Raw genomic sequence first — 23,450 nt, forward strand, 5'->3', positions numbered from 1 at the left:
AACACTCACTTTCTTGTTGATATAGTAGGGGTCCAAGTCCTCCAGCGGCTCTGACACCATCCCTGGAGGGATGTCTCCGTAAATGAATGGAAGATTCTTTCCAGCCTCCAAGTCACTGTTTGGCTTTGGTTCGTTCTCTTCATCATTGTCTTGTTCTCTCTTGGGTTTCTTGGCTTTCTCTTCTGCAGCACGTTGTTCGATAGCAGCAAGAGATTCTCTAGTAAAAAGGCGGAAGCTTTCAGGTCCTGGGGGTACCAACAGTGCCTGTGCCATCTTTTCATCCTGCACATTTAATTACGTTTAGCTTCTTGCATAAGAATAGCCTGCAATTAAAAAAAAATGCATGAGGGTTAGGAAAGCAAGAGGATGAGAGAGATTAAGAAAATCAATCAAGGTGTTAATATTTCTTGTATTAATTATTTTAATATAAACACTAAGTAGTGCTTTTCATGCTGCACTACAAATTTTAACTTAGAAATATCATCCAATCTAATTTTCAATAAGACAACTTTATATGTCTATCAAATGTCTGTTCTGATACCTTTACACCAAAGCAGAGTAAACATTTGGTAAAGATTAGTGCCAAGAATGCTTGTTGATAAAATTACTTAGGGACCCATTATTTCTCTCCCTCCTCCTTTTATCATATCTTACTAACACTCCAAAGAAAAATATCCTGGTGACAATACAGTGGTATACCACCAACTCATAAAATCTCAGGGTAGGAAAAGAATTTTGTGTAACCCAATCGCTGTTCTAATTACCAGCATCATTGAACATTGGTTCTAAGGCAAGATCTGACTGTCAGCATCGACAGAGAAGTCAAAGCTGTTTCCTTTTAGCTTTTCAGTTAGTTTCCTCCTGAGGTATCTTCTGAAGCAGTGCAGAATGTATTTACTTTTCCTGTCTGCTCCTCTTTAAGTATTCCAGGACAGTTTTCATCTTCTTCCTGAATCTTTCATTTGATGTAGGGTAGTAAAGGTAATGGACTGTGGAGCCAGATTCCTTCTGTTCTAAACCCTGGCTCCGTCACTGTTGAGCGGCATGACTTTACAAATGTAACCCCTCAGTGCTCCAGTCTTCATCTATAAAATGGGGATAATATGAGAACTGATCCCCCAGGTTAGTAAGGGATTAATAAATTAATTTGCATTAAATATTTAGACTAGTTTCCAGAATTAGCAAGCACTGTGTTAGTGTCAGTGATCGTAATCTAATTATCTTTAGTTCCTTCAACCCTTTCCTCTGGTGTGGTTTCAAGCATCTTTGCAATTCAAGCCACTGTCCTTTAAATAAGGTCCTAACTTGCTGGAACTCCAGCTGACTGTGGAGCTTCAGGAAGGGACTGGGATGTGCAGAGTACAGGGACGCATTCACACACGCCTACCCCATGGCTGGAAGAGGAATGGAGGACAGACAGACACGTGGAGTGGACCTGCTCAATTTCCCAGGGGAGGGAAGAAATTCTATCTGCTGGAAATGTGACAGAACTGTCAGAAATACAGGAAATTAGCTACATAAAATTTGAAACATGAGTTGGCAGTTATTTTATTTTGCCTTGTGCCAAGAATCTCATTTTAAAAATCCATATAGAAAACAGAAACAATAACAATGAAATGCAAAGAGTACATCAGTCATCTTGTAGAATGATCTACAACCATGGCATCAGAATAATCATGGAAGTCAGCTGTGACATTTCCCTCTCCCCAGATACCCACCTTCCTCTGCCCCCACACTTATTCCAGTCACCATAGTAGTTTATCCCTAAATGGCATTCTAATTCTTGGCAGTTCATTGCATGGAGATAGTGAGTTTCCAGAGAAGGAGAAATTTTAGATCTTATAGTAACATAAGAAAAATGATACAGAATACTGTGTGTTTTTTGTGTATATCTGAATTACTGGTTCCCAGGTCTGTCCCAGTGACAAAAAATATTTTAATACCTATGTATTTCCATTGAATTCATATTCATAGTCTGATACCATCATTATGTTTCCTGCTATTATGAAGGTATATTCCAGATAAGTTATAAATTATCAGACTTGTCAAAAAACTGTGCCATATCCCCTACTAGTTCTGAAAAAAGAACTTCTGATTTGTTATGGGACAAGGCTCTTTCTTATGCTCCATCAAGTGGTATATGGATCAGAAGGTTTGGGAACAGTTATTCTGTTTTACTTAAAAATCAATCAACTATCTATTTTGTGCCCTCTAAATTCATGGTAGATGGCACAAAGTAGAGTTAATGGTTTCAGCCATTTTATGTTAAATTCAACGGCGACATAGTCATTTCAACTCTAGGCAGCTGTGGAATAATCACAGCTTTTGTACTTTTCAGTGGGGAAGGAGTCTGCCTTTAACTGAAAACCTTAAATAACCAGGGATGTGTAATCCACCTGTCTCTTATCACCTGTCCTGAATTGAATGAATAAGGGTTCTTCCCAAGTGCTAAATGAAAATGACAAAGCATGAGAAAAATATCTTTAAAAATTTCTGTGGAACTTGGCTGCTCTCTTAAGGGACAAGAAAGGTTACTTTTGTAGTTAAACATTTACTTGAACTGATTTTGGTTTCTTTATTGACATTGGAATGAAAACCTTGCAGCAGTTGGTTTCAGAGATCTAGATTAGTAATGAGTCTGTGAGTACTGGGTTTGTGGTATTGAGTTTGTCATTTAATCTTCCTCAACCTCTTTAAAGAACCTGCCTGCCAATGCAGGAGACATAAGAGACGCGGGTTTGATCCCTGTGTTGGGAAGCTCCCCTGGAGTAGGAAATGGTAACCCACTCCAGTATTCTTTCCTGGAGAATTTCATGGACAGAGGAGCCTGCTAGGGCCCCCAGTCCATGGGGTTGCAAAGAGTTGGACACAACTGAGCACATACAAGCAAGCAACCTCATTGTCATCGAAACACCTTATCATATATGTGGCAACACTTTTCCATAAAGAAATAACTAATTTTACTCATTTAATTGGAGTCTCCTGGCTCCTAAGTTTTAAAATGAAATGATTTTAAACATATCTAATGTAGAAATCTTCCAGTAATCTTTATAAATGACTTCGATTTCTCTGAGATGACACAAAACAAGGTACCATCACAAAATCATGAACATTTATTTTAAAAAATAAATAATTCTTTACCTTCGTTCACTTATCAGGGGCCAGAATAAAGACCTCGAGTCTTGACCAAAAGGAAGTAAAGATGTCTTTTGAAATTGCCATGCTGGTGTTTCTAAATCCTGAGAAGACAGTCCAATTCTAGACTCTCAGCTTTTTGTCTGCTAGGAGACCTAGGGTTTGCTCAGTATTTGGATAGGCCGAGACATTAAAGATTATAGTGAACAGAGTTTCTTGGGGCTTCATGTACAGTGTTGCTGTTTAGAAACCTCTCATAGTTCTCTAGTTGTTCTATTTTAATTTTTTTCTATTCTTTCTTGTTCTTTGTGAGCTTATTATACTGAGCTCTTACATAATTTTATATTCCTATTAGGACAGACTTTAAAAAATTAATTCCTGCTGATGCCTTGGTGTGGAATATATATTATTAATGAATATATGTGCATTATAATTTATTAAAACACATCAAATTTAACATACCAAATTTTCTTCAGAACTGTCCTTGCAAGGACAAAAAAGCAGAAAAAATCTGAGGAGATGATCTCTTTGATTAAAAACTCAAGTGTCTATGTTTGTTAATGTGTGTCAATAAAACAAATGCATCCTTCTGTTAATCAAGAAAGACTGTGGTTCAAAATATCTTATTACAGGGATGGATGACAGAATTTCAAACCTGGAAGGAAACTTAGGGTCATTTATTTAGGAAATATTTATTGAGGGACCACTCTGTATCAACACTGTGTCTCTGCCCTTAAGGAACTGACTGTCCATTGGGAGAGACAGATTTTTATACTAATAATTATAATATAATCTTATATAACTGGTTATTATCTGAGCTGCATTAAAGGGAGCAGTTTATTCTACCCAGGGAAGGGCATGGTTAAGACAAGTCTTCCTAAGGAAGTGATATTAGGGTAAGTTTTGTAGACTGGTTGGAATTTGACCAGCTAGTTGTAGTGGTGGTGGTAGATGGGGGAAGGTTGGGAAGAAGCCATATCAATAGAGACCTATTAGGCAGGGGGAAGCACGTATATGGACCCAGAAATAACAGAGCATGGATTGTTTGGGAAGGACTATAAGAAGTTCATTATGGGTGGAAGTCAACCTGCCTAAAAGGGAGTGGAAAAATGAAGGAATGGGATTTAGGCAGGATACAGATCACCAAAGGCCTCATTCAGCATGCTAAGGAAGGCTGTAGGTGGGACATGCATGATCACTTTAAGACTGGAAGGATGGTGGCAGTATGAAGGGTGGACAGATAGGGAGCGATCCTAGAGCCATGGTTTTTAAACATTTTGGTCTCAGGATCCCTTAATGCTCTTAAAATTATAGATGACTTCAAAGAGCTTTCGTTTAAGAAGAGACTTACCTATCCATATTTACTGTACTAAAAATCAGAATAGAAAATTTTAAAACGTCTTGATTAACTTTAATATGTTTATATATCAAACAGATTTTTAATGAAAACAACTTAATATACCAATCATGTTTCAAAATGAAAAGAACTGAGTGAGAAGAATGAACTTGTTTTACATTTGGGCAAATCTCTTTACTGTCTGACTTAATGGAGTATAGCTAGATTCCCCTATCTGTTTAAGAATTCAGTCTGTTGAGATATGTTGTTTTGATTAAAGTACAAGAAGAAAATCCCCTCACAAATATGTAGCTGGAAAATAGGGAGTATTTCAATTTCTTTATGAAGCAATTGTGAATATTCGTCTTTGATAAACATTAAAACTCTACAAATGGTAGTTTCTTAAATTAGTTTCAGTGTGGAATCTGAAACTGTCTGTCAGTGAACTTTTGATTGATCTTGCCCTTTGGATGGATTTTGTACCATCATGCATAGATCATTTGGAAAATATCAGCATATTGCTATGCAGATTTTCCAAATTTTAACAAATTTTATTATGTTACATTCAAAAATAGCATTTGTTAATATCACCATTGATCTCTAGAGAAGATCATAATGTATTGGGAGACTGTCAAGCTCCCAGTTCAGTTCAGTTCAGTCGCTCAGTCGTGTTTGACTCTTTGCGACCCCATGAACTGCAGCACGCCAGGCCTCCCTGTCCATAACCAACTCCCAGAGTCTACTCAAACTCATGTCCATCGAGTCGGTGATGCCATCCAACCATCTCATCCTCTGTCGTCCTGTTCTCTTTCCCAGCTTCAGGGTCTTTTCAGATAAGTCAGTTCTCCCAGCTTCAGGTAAAAGTTTTCCAGAATTTCAATTTCCCCTTGAAAGCTCCAATTTTAACATCGACAACAAATGCTATCATTTGCTTTCCCTGAAATGACAGGTTTTTCCTTTATTCATTTTTGAGAAAATATCTGCCAAATACCCGAGTCTGAATAACCATAGCTTGTCAGTTCTTTCTTTCAAGTGGAAATGGTGTTCCATGAAAAAGCACTGTGCATTCGGCTCCTGACTGACGCAGTCACACAACTCTTTTCCTTGAGACAGCTGTAGCGCTCAGTCCACAGTGGAAATGCTTTCTGTATTCTTTCCCTATCATCATACAGAATATTAAAAATATGTGTTCTTTAGGGTCAAGATTTAATAAAACTAATAATTTTTACTGCTTCATCAAAGATGTTCTTATGTGAACTGGCATTTTTTTTTTTCTTACCAAAAATGGTGGTGAAGAAAACAAGGACTCTTCCTGTGATTTGGTGCCACTGCCTTGATTCCTGCTCAGGCGTTAGCAGTTCTGCTTCCCTGACTTTAGCACTATAGGTGCAAATGTCAGAGCAGTGAAAAAAGGCAAATGACAATTTGGTATTTTTTTAAGAAAATAGTTTAGACCTCACAGACACTCTGCAGTGGACTCAGGAACACTCCCGTGTCTGAAAACCACCCTTTGAGAACAGCCTCCCTAAAAGGAAGCAGATGGACACCAGTGGTTTAAAGCAAAGGGCAAGAGAATTTTATTGTAGCTTTACTACTTAAGGGTGTGGACTTGGCGGTCAGGACGGCATTCAAGCCCTGGGTCCACTATGTTCTAGCAATGTGATAAAAAAAAATTTTTTTTTAATTTCTCATACTCTCCAGGTTCCCTATGAAGATAATGATAGCAATGAGAACACATACTTCATAGAGTTGATGTTAACCTTTAAATGAGAAAATGCACTGAAAGGTGAGCAGCTGCCTGGAAGATAGAAGGTCTTCAATAAGTTAGACAGAAAACAAACCGTGGCTGGAGGTTTGTCCTGAAGGCACAATTAGGAAGAGAAAACCAATGAGATTTTATGATGATTTGATACAAAGGGTAAAGAAGAGTTACAAGGTTAAGTTCATCTTCAGATTTCTGGTTTAGGCCTCAAGTTTAACCCAACCAAGAAGTAGAGGTTTGTAGGAATAAATTCTGCTTGAGTTTTATTTACTTTGAGATGCCTGTGAGACAACTGGGTGTATATGTATCTGAGACTCAAGAAAGCTGTCTGGGCTGGGTAAATGTTGATTAAGGAGTCACCAGTTAAAGCTGAAGAATACACAGTACATTATTTAGGAAAAAAATTGGAAACATGAAGAGGCAGGACTCGCGAATACCATTTTTTAAGGAGAGGGAACACAGAGGTATTAGTGAAATTAGAACAGTTATTTAGATGCCAAAAGAGGAATTTCTAAGAAGCTAATTAAAAGGCATTCATTGGATTTGACAAAAAGTCCAGCTCCCTGCCTTTAAAATAAATGAGGGACAGGCACAGAGAAGGAAAGTAATCTTCACTGAAGTGCCTGTCTATTGACAAACACAGATTGTTGCCCTAAGGTGACACATTTTCCATACATTCTGTTCTTGACTGATTTTTCCTAGTATTGTTGACATTTTTTTATCTTGAATCTTACTATTGTGTGATTTTATATTAAAGATCTAAGCTGTATATAAATCCAGAAAAATAGATTCATGTAACCCAGTTCAATTTTCCAGGTTCACATATCTGTATGCTGTGATACTAACATAAGCTGCTGAAAATATGTAAAACCAACAAATACAAAATTAATAATTGTTAATTAATCAGAATCTGAGAAAAATGGCACAGTAAATATTTGGGATATGCTGTAGCACTACTGCAGCAGAAACAAAAGTATTTTTTCCATTAGTCATTTAGCCCGTGAATTCTCATCTTGCCTAATTTTCCAGAACAGAAGACAGTTTGGTGAATTGTATTGGTCTATAGCCTGTTAGTATCAATAGTCTCTCTCTGTAGGGATTTTTATAATTATGTTACAGACAAAATCAATTAGTTCTGGTCTATTCCCATGGAGACTGAATTATGTCAGAGGCTGTAAATTTGCCATCTTCAAGGAAGGAAAGTTGTTCTGTGTCATACAACTTGAGAGATCAGGGAAGAAAAAAACATCTGAATATATTTTCATGTTCTTGATGACAAGAGAGAGAGTTGTCAGGGAAAGACTGGTTTCATTACTGAGAATCGGATGCTGTCTGTGTTTTCTTGGTATCAACAAAAGAAATAGGAAGGGAATAATCTAAAAGATAGAATGGACCAATTAACTATTTTCCTACTAAAGAAATTATTATTTTTTCCAAAGGAATTTTCATTTAGGGCTTGTGATTGTCTAACATTTGCATGTATCCTCAGGTGGCATGTATGACCAAGAGTATATTTTATCAAAGGCATAATCACAGCATTCAGCACATGATAATAATAACCACTGGGCACTCGCCAGGCTGAATAAAATATTATTGTCTGTGTTTTAAAAGTTTTGAAATTATTGCTTTGTTGATGTGCATACCTAACCAAGTGACTTTGAGGATAAAATAATAATAATAGATAAAACTCAATTGAATGATCACTATGTCTCAGATACTCTGTCATGTAATTTATGTACACGAACTTATTTAATTGTTATTTTAACCCTATGAGGGTATTACTATTACTATTTCCCCCATTTTATAGATCGGAAAACCTAGGTGTAGGTAGGTTGGATAACTTGTCCAAGTTACAAAAGTAATAAGGAGTCAGGATTTAAATACAGATAGTTTGGGATTAAGCCTGGGCCCCAAGCCTGCAAAATGAGAATTTTAGTTCATGTCTTCAGAATTGGAATTAAGATGAGTCAGCTACCTTATTAGGAGGTTATTATGTGTAGAGGTTGTTATGTATGTATTATGTTAGGAGTAGGGTGGTACCACCTAAGAAGCACGGCAACAGAGTCCTCAACTTTGCTTTAAAATACAAAACAAACAGGAATGAATTAATAAACATAAAACCCACATCTAATAGATACCTGTTCATGTGTATGTTAAATATTTTGGAGCTATTTTTTTTTTTTTTGGAGCTATTTAAAGGTAAATTAGAAGTCTGAGCTTGCTACTTCATCTCTGTAACATATTTCTTGTTCTTAGCGTGATGTCAAGCAATTCAGTATTACTAATGGCTTGGACAAACCTACTGAGAAAGTAACTCTGTAGTGTGGATATCACCGTGCTATGGCCAAATACAAATTAAATCTAGACTTTCTCTACTATTGTTCCTTTCTTGTCAGATAAACACATGATTGTCCATACATAAATATTATTATTATTTACTAAATGGAAGAACTATTTTTGTCTTTTTCTACCTGGACTTAATGTCAGGCATCTGAAAAAAATAGCTGAATGTGAAAGCAAAGTTCATCTCTGGCTTCAGAACAGTTTTTGTCTTGGAAATAGTTATTATCTTTTAGGAGATGATGTTGCCTGTGACTTTGTCATTATTAGATAGATACACGCTCAGAGAGACAACTGCTAACTAATAATGACAGTTAAGCCAACATTGTAATAAAAAAATCAGCATCATTGGTTTTATCAGCTCCTCAGTTTGTCTACTGTGTGTTTTCAGACTGAAGCAAATTTTGTGTTTGTCTCCCCAACAACCATTCCACTTCAGTACCGCCTTCAAACCCCTTGCCTGTCATTGGTTAAGGATTAGGCATTTGGTCCAGTTCTGGCCAATACAAGATGAGGGCAAGTCTGCCAGCCTGGCATCTGTAAAAGGTTTCTTAACTCAAAAAAGACTGAGGGGGAGAGAGAATTCTCTGTCCCATGGACATTGTTGCATCACGGTATGATAGATGGTCCTACTGCTGTCACTTAAAACCAGAAGGGATGCCACTGTGAGGGCACAGCTGACACAGTGAGGGTGGCGGATCACAGAGACAGATCTACCTTTGGGCTCTTGATGGATCCCTCACCTCCTGGACCCAAACAGCCTCTGCACTGCTTGTTAGGTTCAATAAACATCCTTCTTGACTTAGATAATTTTAGACAGCTTTTCTCATTAGTTGCAGCTGATACACCAAACAAATAAACACTCCTCACTAGGTTCAAAAACTTGGCCAGTCCAGGGGCCAGCTTACAATCCAATTCTGATTACATATTTGGATGTCCTTTATCCTATACAAATAGATGACCTACAGAACCAATTACCAAATAAATAAAGTTCAACTAAATACAATCCTGGGTAATTTGCTGAATACACGAGATGAATGTATCTCTTGAGAGAAAAAGAAAATGCTGGTTTAGTTTCTCTTTACTTACATCAATAGCCTTTGTCATCTTTCCACTCCCTGAGGTCATCTCTGCCATGTCTCTTGAGTGTTTTTCTCTTTAGGAGGAACAAACTAGCAAGGAGGCAGGAAATCCCTCTTCTGCCTCCTCTTTGTCCTGAAACTGTTGCCATTGTTAGTTTACTAGATTTTAGTTTACTTTGCACAAACACGATTTAGACCCACTAGAAGTTTAGGTACCTTAGATAGTCACAGCACCTTTTTCCGGAAAGACTCCAGGCCAATTCTGGGAATTATCTCATTTGTTCTCATACGACCCTTATAAGAGATTCTGTGTTTTTATTCCAGTATGCCACTCTGCCACAAATCCTTGACAGGTATCTCATCCCTGATGAACTCTGATGTGGCTTGACATTACCTTCCTTGCTCCATAATCTGTGAAGAAAGAGAACACAGGTGAAGTGAATCCAGCACCTTTGGCATTTGGATTGATATGGGTACTCTGTTTCTGGATCTGGATTTTGTATGCACTTTATTTACTTATAGTTCAAGATCAAGAAATCAGGATTGACACAAACGTGTTGTTTGAGCCTTGTGAGCAGCGTGCCCTTGTGTGCTTGAGGAATGATGGGACCAGGAACCATTGTCAGGATCCTGCAGTGGGCATGGGACTCACCTCCATCAGTGGCAACCTTGATTCCAGTCCTTCTGAAGACAGACTGGAGCTCCAGGGCATCTCCCTGCTCTTCACCTCCTACTTCCTTCCCTCCTCTCCTCTCTTTACTGCCCCTTTGCTTCTTTTCTTCAAATACCAGAAAGATCAAAGAGGTAGACCCTTGGAGTTTATGGTACACATGGAGGTTATGGGTTATTATCCTAGTTCCTTTTCCTCTCCACCTAAAATCCCATTTTATTTGCTAAGATAAGACCAATAAACTTTATTCAATGGCTTCTAAGAATAAATTTTAGATAAGCAGAGGTGAAAAAACCAGCATGTTAAACCAAGGCATAATATATATCAATCTGATGTCATATTCCTTCCGGCTATAACCATTAGCAATGACTAAGCCTAGTTAAACCAATGATTATTTAAAAGGACGATATATGAAAGTGAAAGTGTTAGTCGCTCAGTTGTGTCCGACTCTTTGCGACCCCATGGACTGTAGCCAACCAGGCTCTTCTGTCCATGGGATCTTCCAGGCAAGAATACTGGAGTGGGTTGCCATTTCCTTCTCCAGGGGAATCTTCCCAACACAGGGATTGAACCCAGGTCTCCCACATTGCAGGCAGATTATTTACCATCTGAGCCACCAGGGATACCCAATCAGTATCCCTGATTTAAATCAGCAATTAGTATTTTAAGAAATATTTCATTTCACATATACAAATCTTATATGGCAAACCAGTCTGGATCCTCATGAATTAATCTCTTTTTACAATTTACTGTAAAAAAAAAAAAGTCCCATTAAATGTCTCCTTTTTATTTAATACATAGTTGGTTTTTTTTTTTAATCTTCATCTCCAGAGGAGAACTCACTCCTAAGCAACCAATCTCTTCTTTAATCTGTCATCAGAGTGATCTTTTTAAAATATGTATCTTATCCTTATTAAAATTTGTCAGTGCTTCTCAGTGAGTTATAGTCACTTAGGAAAGTATGCAGGTGCCTTTATGAGCTGGCCTTTGTGTCTCCTTTCTTTCACTGGGTAGCAACACAGACCTGGCCCTGCCATTTGTTAGCTGTTTGACATTGAACATGTTACCTGACCAGTCCAATTTTTAGTTTCCTCTCTGTTAATGGAAACTGTAGTACCCTTGGAAAGAGGGTTGTTGTTAGAATTAAGTGATCTTCTTCACACACACACACACTGGTGATTTTCACAAGAGTCACTTGTACAATAGCTGGTATAAAGTAGGCTTTCCATAAAAGCTGGAGGTTTTAGTAGTAATAGAAGTAGCAATAGTAGGAATAACAGTATTATAGTTATTATTACTTTAATAATACCCATCATCAGAGCTTGAAGCATTAAATTGCATTCAAGCATTAAATTGTTAAATTTATAGTCCTTAAATAAATGCTAGTTCCTTCTACTATAGTCACAGGCTAATAAACACTACTTCGCGCCTTCACAGCACATAAATAACTGAATTTTCAATACCTTGATTTCCATCCTGACTTATAGTGAGCATGGTATTAAATAACTAAAATATCAAATTTAGATATTCTAAATTATTTGCAGCCTTTTCTCTGGGGACATTTTCAGCCTTTTCTCTGGTGCGGGGGTGAAGTTGGGAGGACTAAATATCAAAGAGGAACTAAGAACTTAAGGAGGAACAGAAGAGTAGAGTTTGAAAAAGCATGCCAGCGAGTTCTGATTTGCTCGAGTTCTCCTTCTTCACCCTCCCCTTGTGAAAATCACTGATTCATAGTTTAGACAAAATATATCTCATGGCCTGGGCTCCAAAGGGGAGAGATTTTTTTCAGTCTCAAGGACATATGGGAAATAGTGATTTCCACATCTGGTTTCATACTCCAATTTACGTCCAATACTTTGAGTTGTATTATGTCTTCATAAGATCTCTATCTCACTCATCATTGGAAGTAGACCATGGTTTATAGATTAATTGTAAGATAAAATAGGACTACTTGAGTTAAGAAGAGAATGAGGATTCTTTAAATCAGGTCTGAACTTTAGTGAGCATAAGAATCACTTGGACCACTTATTAAATCTGTAGACTTCTGGGTTCAATCTCTGGAGATTCTGAAAAAGCTGGTCTTGGGCAAGACCCAGGGATCTGCATTTTAAACCAGTTCCTTAGATTAATTTGATGGAAATGGCACATAGATATCCTGAAAGAAAAGAGTAGAGATTACTATGAATATGAGATGGTCACTTTATACAATCAAGGCTGGAATTTAGCCCTGATGTTCCCCATAGGTAAGAAAAAGTGGAAGTATACAGAGTCACATGTATCTGATTTTTATTTTAAGAAACAAAACAAACAAACAAAAATTCTTAAACACTATGTATAAAAAGACAAACTTTCTCCAAGAACCAAACTGAGGGAAGAAGTTTTGCTATCAAGGGACACTACATAACATGCTTAGCAGATGTCTTAAATTTAATTTCACAGAAAACCCATATAAGATTTAATCTAATAAGACTTATACTAATGGTTAAAATAGTTGAACTCAGTGAATTCCATTAAGATGGTGATGAGATAAGATGATTTAGAAACTATACTTTCAGATTATTTAATATTAGACCTGCAGATCCCCCCAAAATGGATAGCCTCCCTTTGAAATTATCTTAAAAGAATTTTAGCAGTTCAGAAATTAAGGGGAATAATTATCTTAAAAGAATTTTAGCAGTTCAGAAATTAAGGGGCATTTCTTTATACCGTGAATGAGGAAGTTTTTGTTCAAAGAGTGTGACAGAAGCTTTACTCTAAAAAGGGTAGGTGTCACCAGCTGGGGAACTTTGAACAAATTTGCTTTAATTTTATTTTTCTTAGCTCATTTCTATTTTTACTGTCAATATTATTAATTGTAGTATTAATACCAACAGTTGAATTTTCTAGAGATGAGTTTGTTTATATTTCCTTTTGTGTTAGTTTATCCTAACAATTGATTTATCCTTTAATTTTTTCTAGTCCAGTGTTTAATTTTTGTCTTATTCCAGCTCCATTGTTTTTAACCTTTATTTTGCTTCTTTAGTTTATCCTTTAGCTATTCTGGGGGCTTTCCTGGTGACTCATGCGACAGTAAAGAATCTGCCTGGCAAGCAGGAGACCCAAGTTCAATCCCTCACTCAAGAAGATCCCCTGGAGAAGGAAATATCAACCACTCCAGTATTCTGGCCTGGAGAATTCCTTGCACAGAGGAGCCTGGCGGCTACAGTCCATGGGGTGGCAAAGAGTCAGACATGACTGACTTTGGTTTTCACTTCACTTAGCTATTTTTAGCCATTTATGCAGGTTTCTTTCCTTTCAATCCATTTTATCCTCCTTTATGTTGACATAATGTACCTGCTTCAGAATTTTCCAGATCAAAACCATCTCTGGCTGGCATTCGACTGTAAAACTCTGGGGACTCAGTTAGCTCTTTGTGCAGGGGCTGAAGTAAATCCAAAGCCACTCACTGAGGAGTTCACAACTATTGTCCTCAGGTGCCTGGCAGCGTTTCCCCATGGGGAGGGAGCAGCTTTCCATCTGGATGGGGTTGTTGGTTGGCACTTCAGTGTCTGTAACAGCCCTATCCTACCAGCTGCTCCTTTGGTTTTAGGACTTGAAACTGTTATCAGGTAAATAACTTCAAATGGTCAAATCACCAAGATGTTATGAAGTAATATACTGGGAATTTTGTCTAGGAAGGAAAACCATACATCTACTTCTCTGGGTACTTCAGATTCTCCTGGATCAAATTTGACCATTAGAAGACTAAATGAAGGTCTCAGTTAACTTAAAATCTGGAATTTCTTTCTTTGGGTTGTATTAAGTTCATTTCTGCCTTACTCTAAAAATGTTGAGTCTGAGACTCAGGAGCTAAATGTACATTCTAAAACAGTGACTTCATTAACGCGCAATCTTGAACAGGTTTAATCATCCTACATTTTCTCCACTTTCATCGTCTTCAACTGCCGGTTGCTCATGGATTTTGAAAAAATAATGTACCATTTTACTTCATTTTTTTAAATAAAAGATAGAATATAATAAAAACAAAAAGTTATTGTTTTTCAGTCGCCAAGTTGTGTCCGACTCTTTTGTGACCATATGGACTGTAGCCCACCAGGCTCCTCTGTCCGTAGGATTCCCAGGCAAGAATACTGGAATGGGTTGCCATTTCCTTCTCCATAAATAAAAGTTAAATTTCTCTAAATACATGATTTAAAAGATTTATTGGAGCTTGGAAGTCCAGTGTTCTAAAACTAAAAAGGCTCCTTCTCCTGTCTAGTTTCACTATTAGAGTTTTTGTCAGTGGTCCTGAAAATTTAGCATCAGGATCACCTGTAGGACTTTTAGTAAAACACAGCTTGCCAGGTTCCACCCCAGAGTTGCTTGTAGATACAGGTGTAGCCCCAAATTTTGTGTTTCTAATAAGCACACAGAGGATGCTGATGATGTTAGCCCAGGAATCACATTTTGACAATGACTGGCTTATAGAATCCAGAAATTTTTTGTTTTTTTTTTGTTTGTTCTGCTTTTTGTTGTTGTTGAACTTAGAAGCATATGTACCAGTCACACTGCTCTCATTTTTATGATTTCTCAAAGATAATAGTCATAGCTTCTTCAGTCTCATTGTTCATTTGTTAAATGTCCTGTGGTGTAATTCTTCTGAACCTGGAAGCTTAAAATGATTTATGGCAGTATTTCATAGAAGCCTGCAATAGCTTTGTAAGCATCTCCCTGATTCCGGCCTGACTCCCATGGAGCCTATTTTCACCCAGCAGTCAGAGTGATTTGGGGAAAAGAGAAAACAAATCGAGTTATTTCTCTGTGCAGGAGCTTGCAGGAGCTACCCAGAGAAAAGGCCAAACTCTTTATAATTGCCTCTAAGACCTTATGAATGGCTTTCCAGTTACCTTGCTGAGCTCATCCTGAACTCATTGCTCTCCTTTTTTCTCACTCCCCTCTAGTCACACTGGCTACTGGCTGTCCTCTGCACCTGCTCACTCTCCTAGGAGTGTTCTCTCCTCTAGATAACCTAACTTTCTCATCTGCAAGTCTTGGTCAAAAGTTTAGCTTTTCAAAGAGACCTTCTGTGCTTCCCTCTCCATCTCCTTACCCCACTTTATTGTTTCCAAAGCACTTATCACCTTATTATGTACTATATAATTAACTGATTTATAATGTCTATTATTCACTTTCTATTTTTCCTGGGTAGAACATAAGATTTATAGGGGCTGGAATATTCCTTTCTTGGTCCTTTTTGTTCACCAGTGAATCCCAAGTGCTTAGAACAGTGCATGGCACATGGTGGGTGTTCAACAGACATTTTTTGAATAAATGAGTTATTTAATGTTAGTTTCTTATAAAGATTTAAACTTTTTACTTAGATTTGCTATTTCAAATTCAGCCTACAACTACTGTTTAGAAAGTCTTGTATTCTATTTAACGCAGCATATTTTATAATAGCAAAGTCTAGAAAACGGAAATATCCACTCATATGGGATTGGTTAGGTAAATAAAGTAACGTAGTTTTGTGTCATACAGCCATGAAGATGATAAAACATAGAAAAGCAACAAAAGCCAAATTCTCTATAGGCACAATGTTTTCTAATTATGTAGTCATATTTCTTCTAGATCACATACATATATTCAGAACCTGTTTACCTCAAAGATTATTGACTAAGTATGCTGAGTTTGGGCTTGCAATGGCACCCCACTCCAGTACTTTTGCCTGGAAAATCCCATGGACGGAGGAGCCTGGTAGGCTGCAGTCCATGGGGTCGCTAAGAGTTGGACATGACTGAGCGACTTCACTTTCACTTTTCACTTTCATGCACTGGAGAAGGAAATGGCAACCCACTCCAGTGTTCTTGCCTGGAAAACCCCAGGGACGGGGGAGCCCGACGGGCTGCCATCTATGGGGTCACACAGAGTCGGACACGACTGAAATGGCTTAGCAGGTGGCTCGGGGTAAAGAATCTGCTGCCAGTGCAGGAGACCTGAGTTCAATCCATCCCTGGGTCAGGAAGATTCCCTGGAGAAGGAAATGGCAACACTCCAGTATTCTTGCCTGTGAACTCCCATGGACAGAGGAGCCTGGGCTCCAGTCGATGGGGTCTCAAAGAGTTGGACACGACTCAGCGACTAAACAACAACACGCTGAGTTTATCAGACCCTCTTTAATACAAAGCAAAGTGAGGAATGAATATTTTACTCAAAGAATTCCACACTTCAAAATATCTTGGAGAAGAAATAGTAATGATAATAGAGGACACTGACTTGCTCTGTGCTGGGCACTGTTTAGCTCATTTTTATCTTGACAGTAACTCTATGAGATAAAGGTGATTATTGTCCTCATTTTGCAGATAAGGAAACAATAGGATTCAGAGAGGATAAGTAACACATCCAAAGTCACATGGCTAGTAATCATGCCACCAAATCCAGTGTCTTTTCTTTCTTAGAAAAAGGAAAAATCAGAGGCTCTCCCTAAAATATAATTTATTAATTTGTTTCTCCAGCTTCATCTTACATACTCTCCTACATGTGTGCTCCTCCCTAGTCAAACATTTCTGTTTGCCATTCCCCGAAAGTCCCCAGTCTCTGGCCTCTGACTTTCAGAAACCTTCCCTCTGCCTGAAATATCACTCACCACCAATTACTGCCTGTTAAAATTCTAACTATACTGCAAGGCTCATCATACCTAAATTCTGAGTCAGAAGTTGTTTTGCCTTCCACCGAACTCCAATAGCTTACACATATTGTCTTTAAAATTCTTATAATAATTATAATACTCTGGCTTCTGCTTTTATTAAGGATGTGCCTTATTGCTTCTACATTTTAAATTTCTTGAAGATAATGATTTTATTGCTTATCTACCACAGTCAGCAGGATATTATTAGATATCTTCTGAATATAATTACCTAAAACAAATTCTGCTAATGCCGTATCCAGTGTGTTAGCTCTGGTCACATGTAGGAATTGAACACTTAAAATATAGCTAGTGCCAAATGTGAAATGATAATATTATGGGGGTATTGGCTTAAATTTTAAAAAAGTCAAAAAAATAAAAATTAAAAAAAATGAAAAAAAATCAGCATTAGTAACATTAATTTCACTTGTTTCTTTTGTCTTTTTTTAACGTTAGCATCTAGAAATTTTCAAAGTACATATGTTCATTTCATATCTGTAGTGGTGAGTGCTGGTTCAGTATATACCTTTCCCCTATTCCTTTTCCCTCCACCAAGTGATCAAACCTACTAACAAATGAATTAAGAAAGCGGGCAATCCCCTGTTCTGAGATGCTCTAAAAGGGAGAGGCACACTCTCTCTGTATCATTTTTCTGTTTTACTTGGTTAGATTGTTGTTTTTGTCTTTAATTCCTAGGATTTTGGACCAAGAAACAAAAGTGAACGTTGTGTGTGCATGTGTGTGTGTGTAAGAGAGAGAGAAACATGGAAAATGACATTTAAACACATTTAAACATCTAAATCAGAATATAACCAGAATTATAGGAAGCTTTCTATTTTGAAGTAGATTAGTATCAAGGAAAACAGAAAGCAAATAAAGTTCTCAGCCCAGTAAACAGCCCTTGATCCTCTCCTACCGAAACGTCAGTTTTGCTTCAGCCATAATAGAGAGCCCTACAAGTTACCCCCAGCTACGTCTCTCCTGCTGCTTGCTGGTGCCTTGTGCTTTAGGCTGTTTCTTTCCAGGCAACCACAGACTGTTTACTGACTGTAATCAAAATGACAGCACACTGTTTTCACAACCCAGCGTTAAGAGTCGATTGCCTTTTTCACTTGGCAACCTAAGGGGACTTGAGGTACAGCTTGCATCACTTCAAGATGGTGGTGCTTACTTCATATGTAACCTGCATCCTTTGAGGCTTAACCTACAGAGGAATCGAGAGTTACCTAGCATGGAGCAGGGAGGCTGTCAAATCTGCCTTCAGATTAGTGCTCGTGGTAAACTCCACTGCGCACACTTATTTAGGTGTGGCTGCGGTTCTGCTGTGGTTCTTCCCCAGCCAGAACCCAGCCACCTGAGCAGCTTTTCTTTTAAGCATCCCCACCCTACCCCCACTCCATCCCAGCTAGATGGTTATAATGTTGTGGAGTCTGATCACCTTGAAGATGGAGAGGAGATGCAGAGGAGAGTGTAATACAATAGAAGACATGCCCTGCCCCTAAGAGAGACAGAAGAAAACAGAATGAGGGGGATGTAACCTGTGATTCAGGTGATCTGTAAGTTCCAGGCTTGTCTGTGACGTCACTTGCTGTGACATGTTGAATGCTCAGGGTTTTGATGTTGAGTGTCCGCATCTGTGATGCAGAAGGAAGGGGGGAAAGTGACTAGTTGATATGTAGTGCCTCTTTTATCTCTAAAGCACTAGAACTCTGTGCTTGGTGTATTCCAACATTCATCCCTTCTGAGAGACAGTGATCTGAGGGTGCAACAGTTACCGTATACTCTGAACTCAAAGGGTCACTGACTAATGATGTAACTGGGGTTGGCTGTGTTATACCTTTGAGAGTCTGTCTTGATATTCAGAATGCTTTATGGGCTATGTGCTTGTTAAAGTTTGAGCTGTGTTTTTTTGATGAATCAATTTTATGAATACCTTGAGAAGAGTAAAGCTGGAGGGTTGGTTGCTGAAAAGAATTGTCCCTCACATCCTGTCTATTTAGATACTCAATTCTGTACACATAATTTCTTCCTAAATTGGTGATATCAAAAATCTTCTATACAAATAACAATTAAAAAAAAAAAAACAAAAAACTAACAGAACCTCGAGTCTAGGTTTCAGTGAAATACGATCAGTCATTGAAGAAAACATGAAAACACAGAGAGTCTATGTTTTTCCTTCAGCCACTTAGCACATCATTGGTACCAAAATAGAGCAAAGACCTGCGTGCGCTGCCCGAGTTAGGTGTAGATGTTACCACTTATTTGGGTTTCCCTGTTGGTCAGTGGTAAAGAATCCCCCTGTAAAGCACAGCAACCTCCTTCAGTGCTCTTGCCTGGAGAATCCCATGGACTGAGGAGCCTGGCAGGCTACAGTCCATACAGTTGCAGAGTCAGACATGACTGAAGTGACTGAGCATGCACCCACATTACCACTTAATTGCAGCAGGATCACACAGTGGAAGGTCTCTGCATGTAAACACAGGAGGGATACTGTTCAGAGCTCAATTCTCTGGGGGCTAAAGGAAACCAGAATGCCACAGGCAAGAGAAAATTACATTTGTTGCAAAATTTTCTTTAGAGATTGCAGCAACCAATATGCTAATTAGAGTCAAGACAGGCATAGCCTGCCTGGCCCCTCCCAGGATGCAGGATCTAGCAAGACTCTGGCTAGAGAGGGCAGCAATCATAAGGAGAAAAAAAAAAGTGTTGAACAGAGGAGATGCTAGGAAGGACAGAACTGGAATTTGTGGCATTTCTACAGTGTTCCATGTATAGAACTTGAACTAACTATTCAAGGGCATGGATAATTTAGGATTCTGATAAAATTGTCTGTGCAAAGTTGGGCACTGAATTCATTTATTCTTCAAATGTCTTTCCCCTTTTAAAAAAATAATAGATTTTATTTTTTTAGGGAGGTTCTAGGTTACCAAAAACTTGAATAGAAAGTTCACAGACACAGAAAACACACTTATGTTTACCAAAAGGGAAAAGGGAGGGGAGGGATAAATTTAGGAGTTTGCAGATACAAACTACTATATATAAAATAAACAACAAAGGCCTACTGTATAGCATAGGGAACTATATTCAGTATCTTATAATAATCTATAATGAAAAAGAAAAATTGCATATACATATATATGAATTACTTTACTATACACCAGAAACTAACACAACATTGTATGTCAACTATACTTCAATTTAAAAAAAATCCAAGAAAACATAAAATATCTATCAAATGTTGGGGAAAAAAAAGTTCAAAGAGTTTTCAAATCAAGTGTGCCTTTTTATGTCTTAAATATTTAGTTTTCAAATTTTTTATTCAGGAAGAAATTGAGAATAAATAGAAAGTATTTTGTTATGCATAAAGTTTCCCAAATTCAGCTTTCCTGAGGGGTCTGGATTATTGGAGAAAGTGAGTATTATTTTATGGTTACATCTGTCTCACAGAGTGTTGTTTAAAACGTAATACAGTTATAGTACATTTAATGAGTATTTAAAAGAAATGTGTCTTAACGATGACTCAGGATAATTTTGAGACACAGAGTAAACAAGTCTAACAAATGTATGAGAGAGCTTACTACTGCAGTTTCCAGGGTGTATTTTAACTCGTGCTAATTTGCATAGAGATCTACATCATGATTTGGATGTGCTCTGCCACTTTTCATTTACTCCTAAGTATTACCCTTCCCCTTTTCAAAATATACTTAATGCTTTTGAATAACAAATTAGAATTCTTTTCCCCAAAGAATCAAGTTATTTCTCACAGTTGTCACTGTGTTGGTGGAGGAAATGGACACATCAACCGTAAATTTTTTGCTCTCTACGCTGACTAATTTAAGGTGTCCTTACCCTTCATTAAAAAACATTTCTTTTTGGTTCGGGCTTTCATTCTTATTAATATTTTACTGGTGTGTTATTTATATTTTTATTGTAGACTATCTAAGTACTTTGAATATAAAGGTAGGATGTCATTTTTTTAAAAAAATCAGTGATCTAATCCCAGTTTGAGAACCCAAGCACCATTTCATTGGCGTCTACCATAAACTGAGTCTCAGATATAATATAGTGTTGCTTCTGTTCACCATGCAATCACTAGCCTCCTGTTTCAAAATACACGTATTCTCATCCTGAGATTTAACAGATCTTTCATATAGGATGATAATTTTCGTGACCTGATTGACAAAATGGTAGAAGTCATGAAGAAAGCATAGTTAAGTAGTAATATTAAAGGATGTTTCTCCAGAGGAAAGACTTTAGGATATAATCTGCTCTGAAGGGTGGAGAGGATTTCTTTTATAGAGGCTACCACAGACTCTCCCTAGTTGTGGAAAGGATTGTGGGAACTCAACATGGAAAGGCCATTGTGATGTTAACCCAGAAAATGTTGAAAAGGCTGACTCACCTACATAATAGAATTTGTTTTAGGAAAATCAGTTCATTATTAATTCCACTTAACTATTAGGTTAAGTCACTTCTTCCTCAGAAATGCCACTTTCTGACAATACATTTTTAAGTGAATTTTGGCTTTAAATAATTTGTTAGTTTACAGATCTGCTTTACCTCTAAATCTGCCACAATTGAAGTTTCAATAATTCGAAATCAATGTTTTGTTTCCAGCTGAATGAACTGGCCATTCGAAGAATATCTTTCAATGACCACTCTGATTTGATTTTAAGATTTAATTTTCAAAGGAACATTTTACAGGGTACAGAATAAAAAGAGGGCAAATCTCTGGTTGTACAAATTGAACTTCATGGATGCTTATGTCAAAGTGTGCACAATTGTTTGTATTGTTAGTTTGAAAAATATATCATAACCAGCAGCTGGGTCAACTTTCTAATAGAGGTAAGGGTAGGAAATTACCAATTTGAAATATAAAACTGCTTAAACATATAGAATAAATACCAGCCTTTTCAACCGAAGGGGAAATGGACACGAATGTACTTTTTTGTTACTTTAAGTATTTGCATAGTCTTTTTACTTAACACGTACCCACTTGTTAGAATTTTGAAATTATTCTAAAAGTCATTTCTCAGTTGTCTTTCACTTCTCTAGCCAAACTTTCATTAGCTTTTCTTGTTTTTCTCCATCTTCCTTTAGTCAATTGCTTTTCAAACCTGACTGCATATTTGAACTATGCTTGCAGGACTTTTAAACACTGATGCCCAGCTCAGCCCAGCACATCTAATTGAATTGACCTAAGGTGGAGAAGGCAATGGCACCCCACTCCAGTAGTCTTGCCTGGAAAATCCCATGGACGGAGGAGCCTGGTAGGCTGCAGTCCATGGGGTCGCTAAGAGTCAGTCAAGACTGAACGACTTCACTTTCACTTTTCACTTTCATGCATTGGAGAAGGAAATGGCAACCCACTCCAGTGTTCTTGCCTGGAGAATCCCAGGGACGGGGGAGCCTAGTGGGCTGCCGTCTATGGCGTCGCACAGAGTCAGACACGACTGAAGTGACTTGGCAGCAGCAGCAAGGTGGAGCAAGCTTTACTCTTTTTTAAAAATTTTTTTAAGCTTTGCTCTTTTTGAAGCTTCCCAGGTGATTCCAGTGTGTAGCCAGAGCTGTGCCCCACTCTCTGAATAAGCTCATCATATTTTATCTGTTTCCATTTTCTCTCAGATGTTTGCATATCTATTTCCTTTAAACTGTTTTTTCCCCCCTCCTGTTATTATTATTACTGAGGTTTAAAAAATCTGACTTCTTTTGTTTTCAGTTTTCATTTTGCTTTTTCTTTCGAATTTTCCATGTACTGGTGAAGAAGTTCTCATTCCAGACATACGTATTTGATTTTTATTCTTATCTAATACCACCAAGTTTTACTTCAGTGAAAAAGAATGCAATATATTTGTGTATTATACTTTTGTCTGTTCTTCCAATGCTAATACAATAATGTACTTTAATTTTTGGAATTGATATATTAAAATTGATAGTAGAGCCCAATAAAATTGTTGAAAACTAATATGAAGTTTACTTGAGTTGTAATCATTAATGGCTATGATTAAAGATACTTTAATAAGATATTTTAGAACTTTGAGACCATGTTGACTCAAGGACATGTAAATATTCTATTAATGATATCTTTTATCTTTTCTCAGCTAAAGGACATGTTTTTCCTACAAATTTCAGTAATTTCAGAACAGTGTAGAAGTGAGGATATTACATACTTCATCAACTAGCATAGCCGTAACAAGATATCCATAGCAAGAGAAGTATTAATAGCAAATCAAAAAAAGGGGAGTAAAAGGATCTAAGTAGATAAAATTCAGTGATGCAAGTAGCAGCAGTAAAAACAGAATTATGGGAGGGAATATGTAGAACATCCAAGGATTTGAAATGAAAGAGAAAAACGGTGGGCAGTTAGTTAAGCCTGGAGGCGCAGCCAGGAAATACGAGTGCCTGTGTGACACTTCCTCCAAATACAGTCAAGCTGTTTCTTCTCCATGAAGTTTATTTACCCT

At 37.5% G+C, this 23,450-nt stretch overlaps 1 protein-coding gene across 2 annotated transcripts in view; it reads right to left on the bottom strand.

Moving 5' to 3' along the window:
• SCN3A (sodium voltage-gated channel alpha subunit 3) overlaps nt 1-23,450 on the bottom strand; it is a 115,523-nt gene that overhangs the window by 85,918 nt on the left and 6,155 nt on the right. For both annotated transcript variants that reach the window (XM_043488187.1, XM_043488186.1), the window contains exons 2-3: nt 9,872-10,066; nt 10-323 (exon numbers count right to left, since the gene is read on the bottom strand). In XM_043488187.1, the coding sequence (XP_043344122.1) occupies nt 10-273 (264 nt within the window). In that variant the 5' untranslated portion in view covers nt 274-323; nt 9,872-10,066. The remainder of the gene's footprint in view (nt 1-9; nt 324-9,871; nt 10,067-23,450) is intronic.

Source organism: Cervus canadensis, chromosome 15 (assembly GCF_019320065.1).
Source record: "Cervus canadensis isolate Bull #8, Minnesota chromosome 15, ASM1932006v1, whole genome shotgun sequence".
Taxonomy (NCBI): domain Eukaryota; kingdom Metazoa; phylum Chordata; class Mammalia; order Artiodactyla; family Cervidae; genus Cervus; species Cervus canadensis.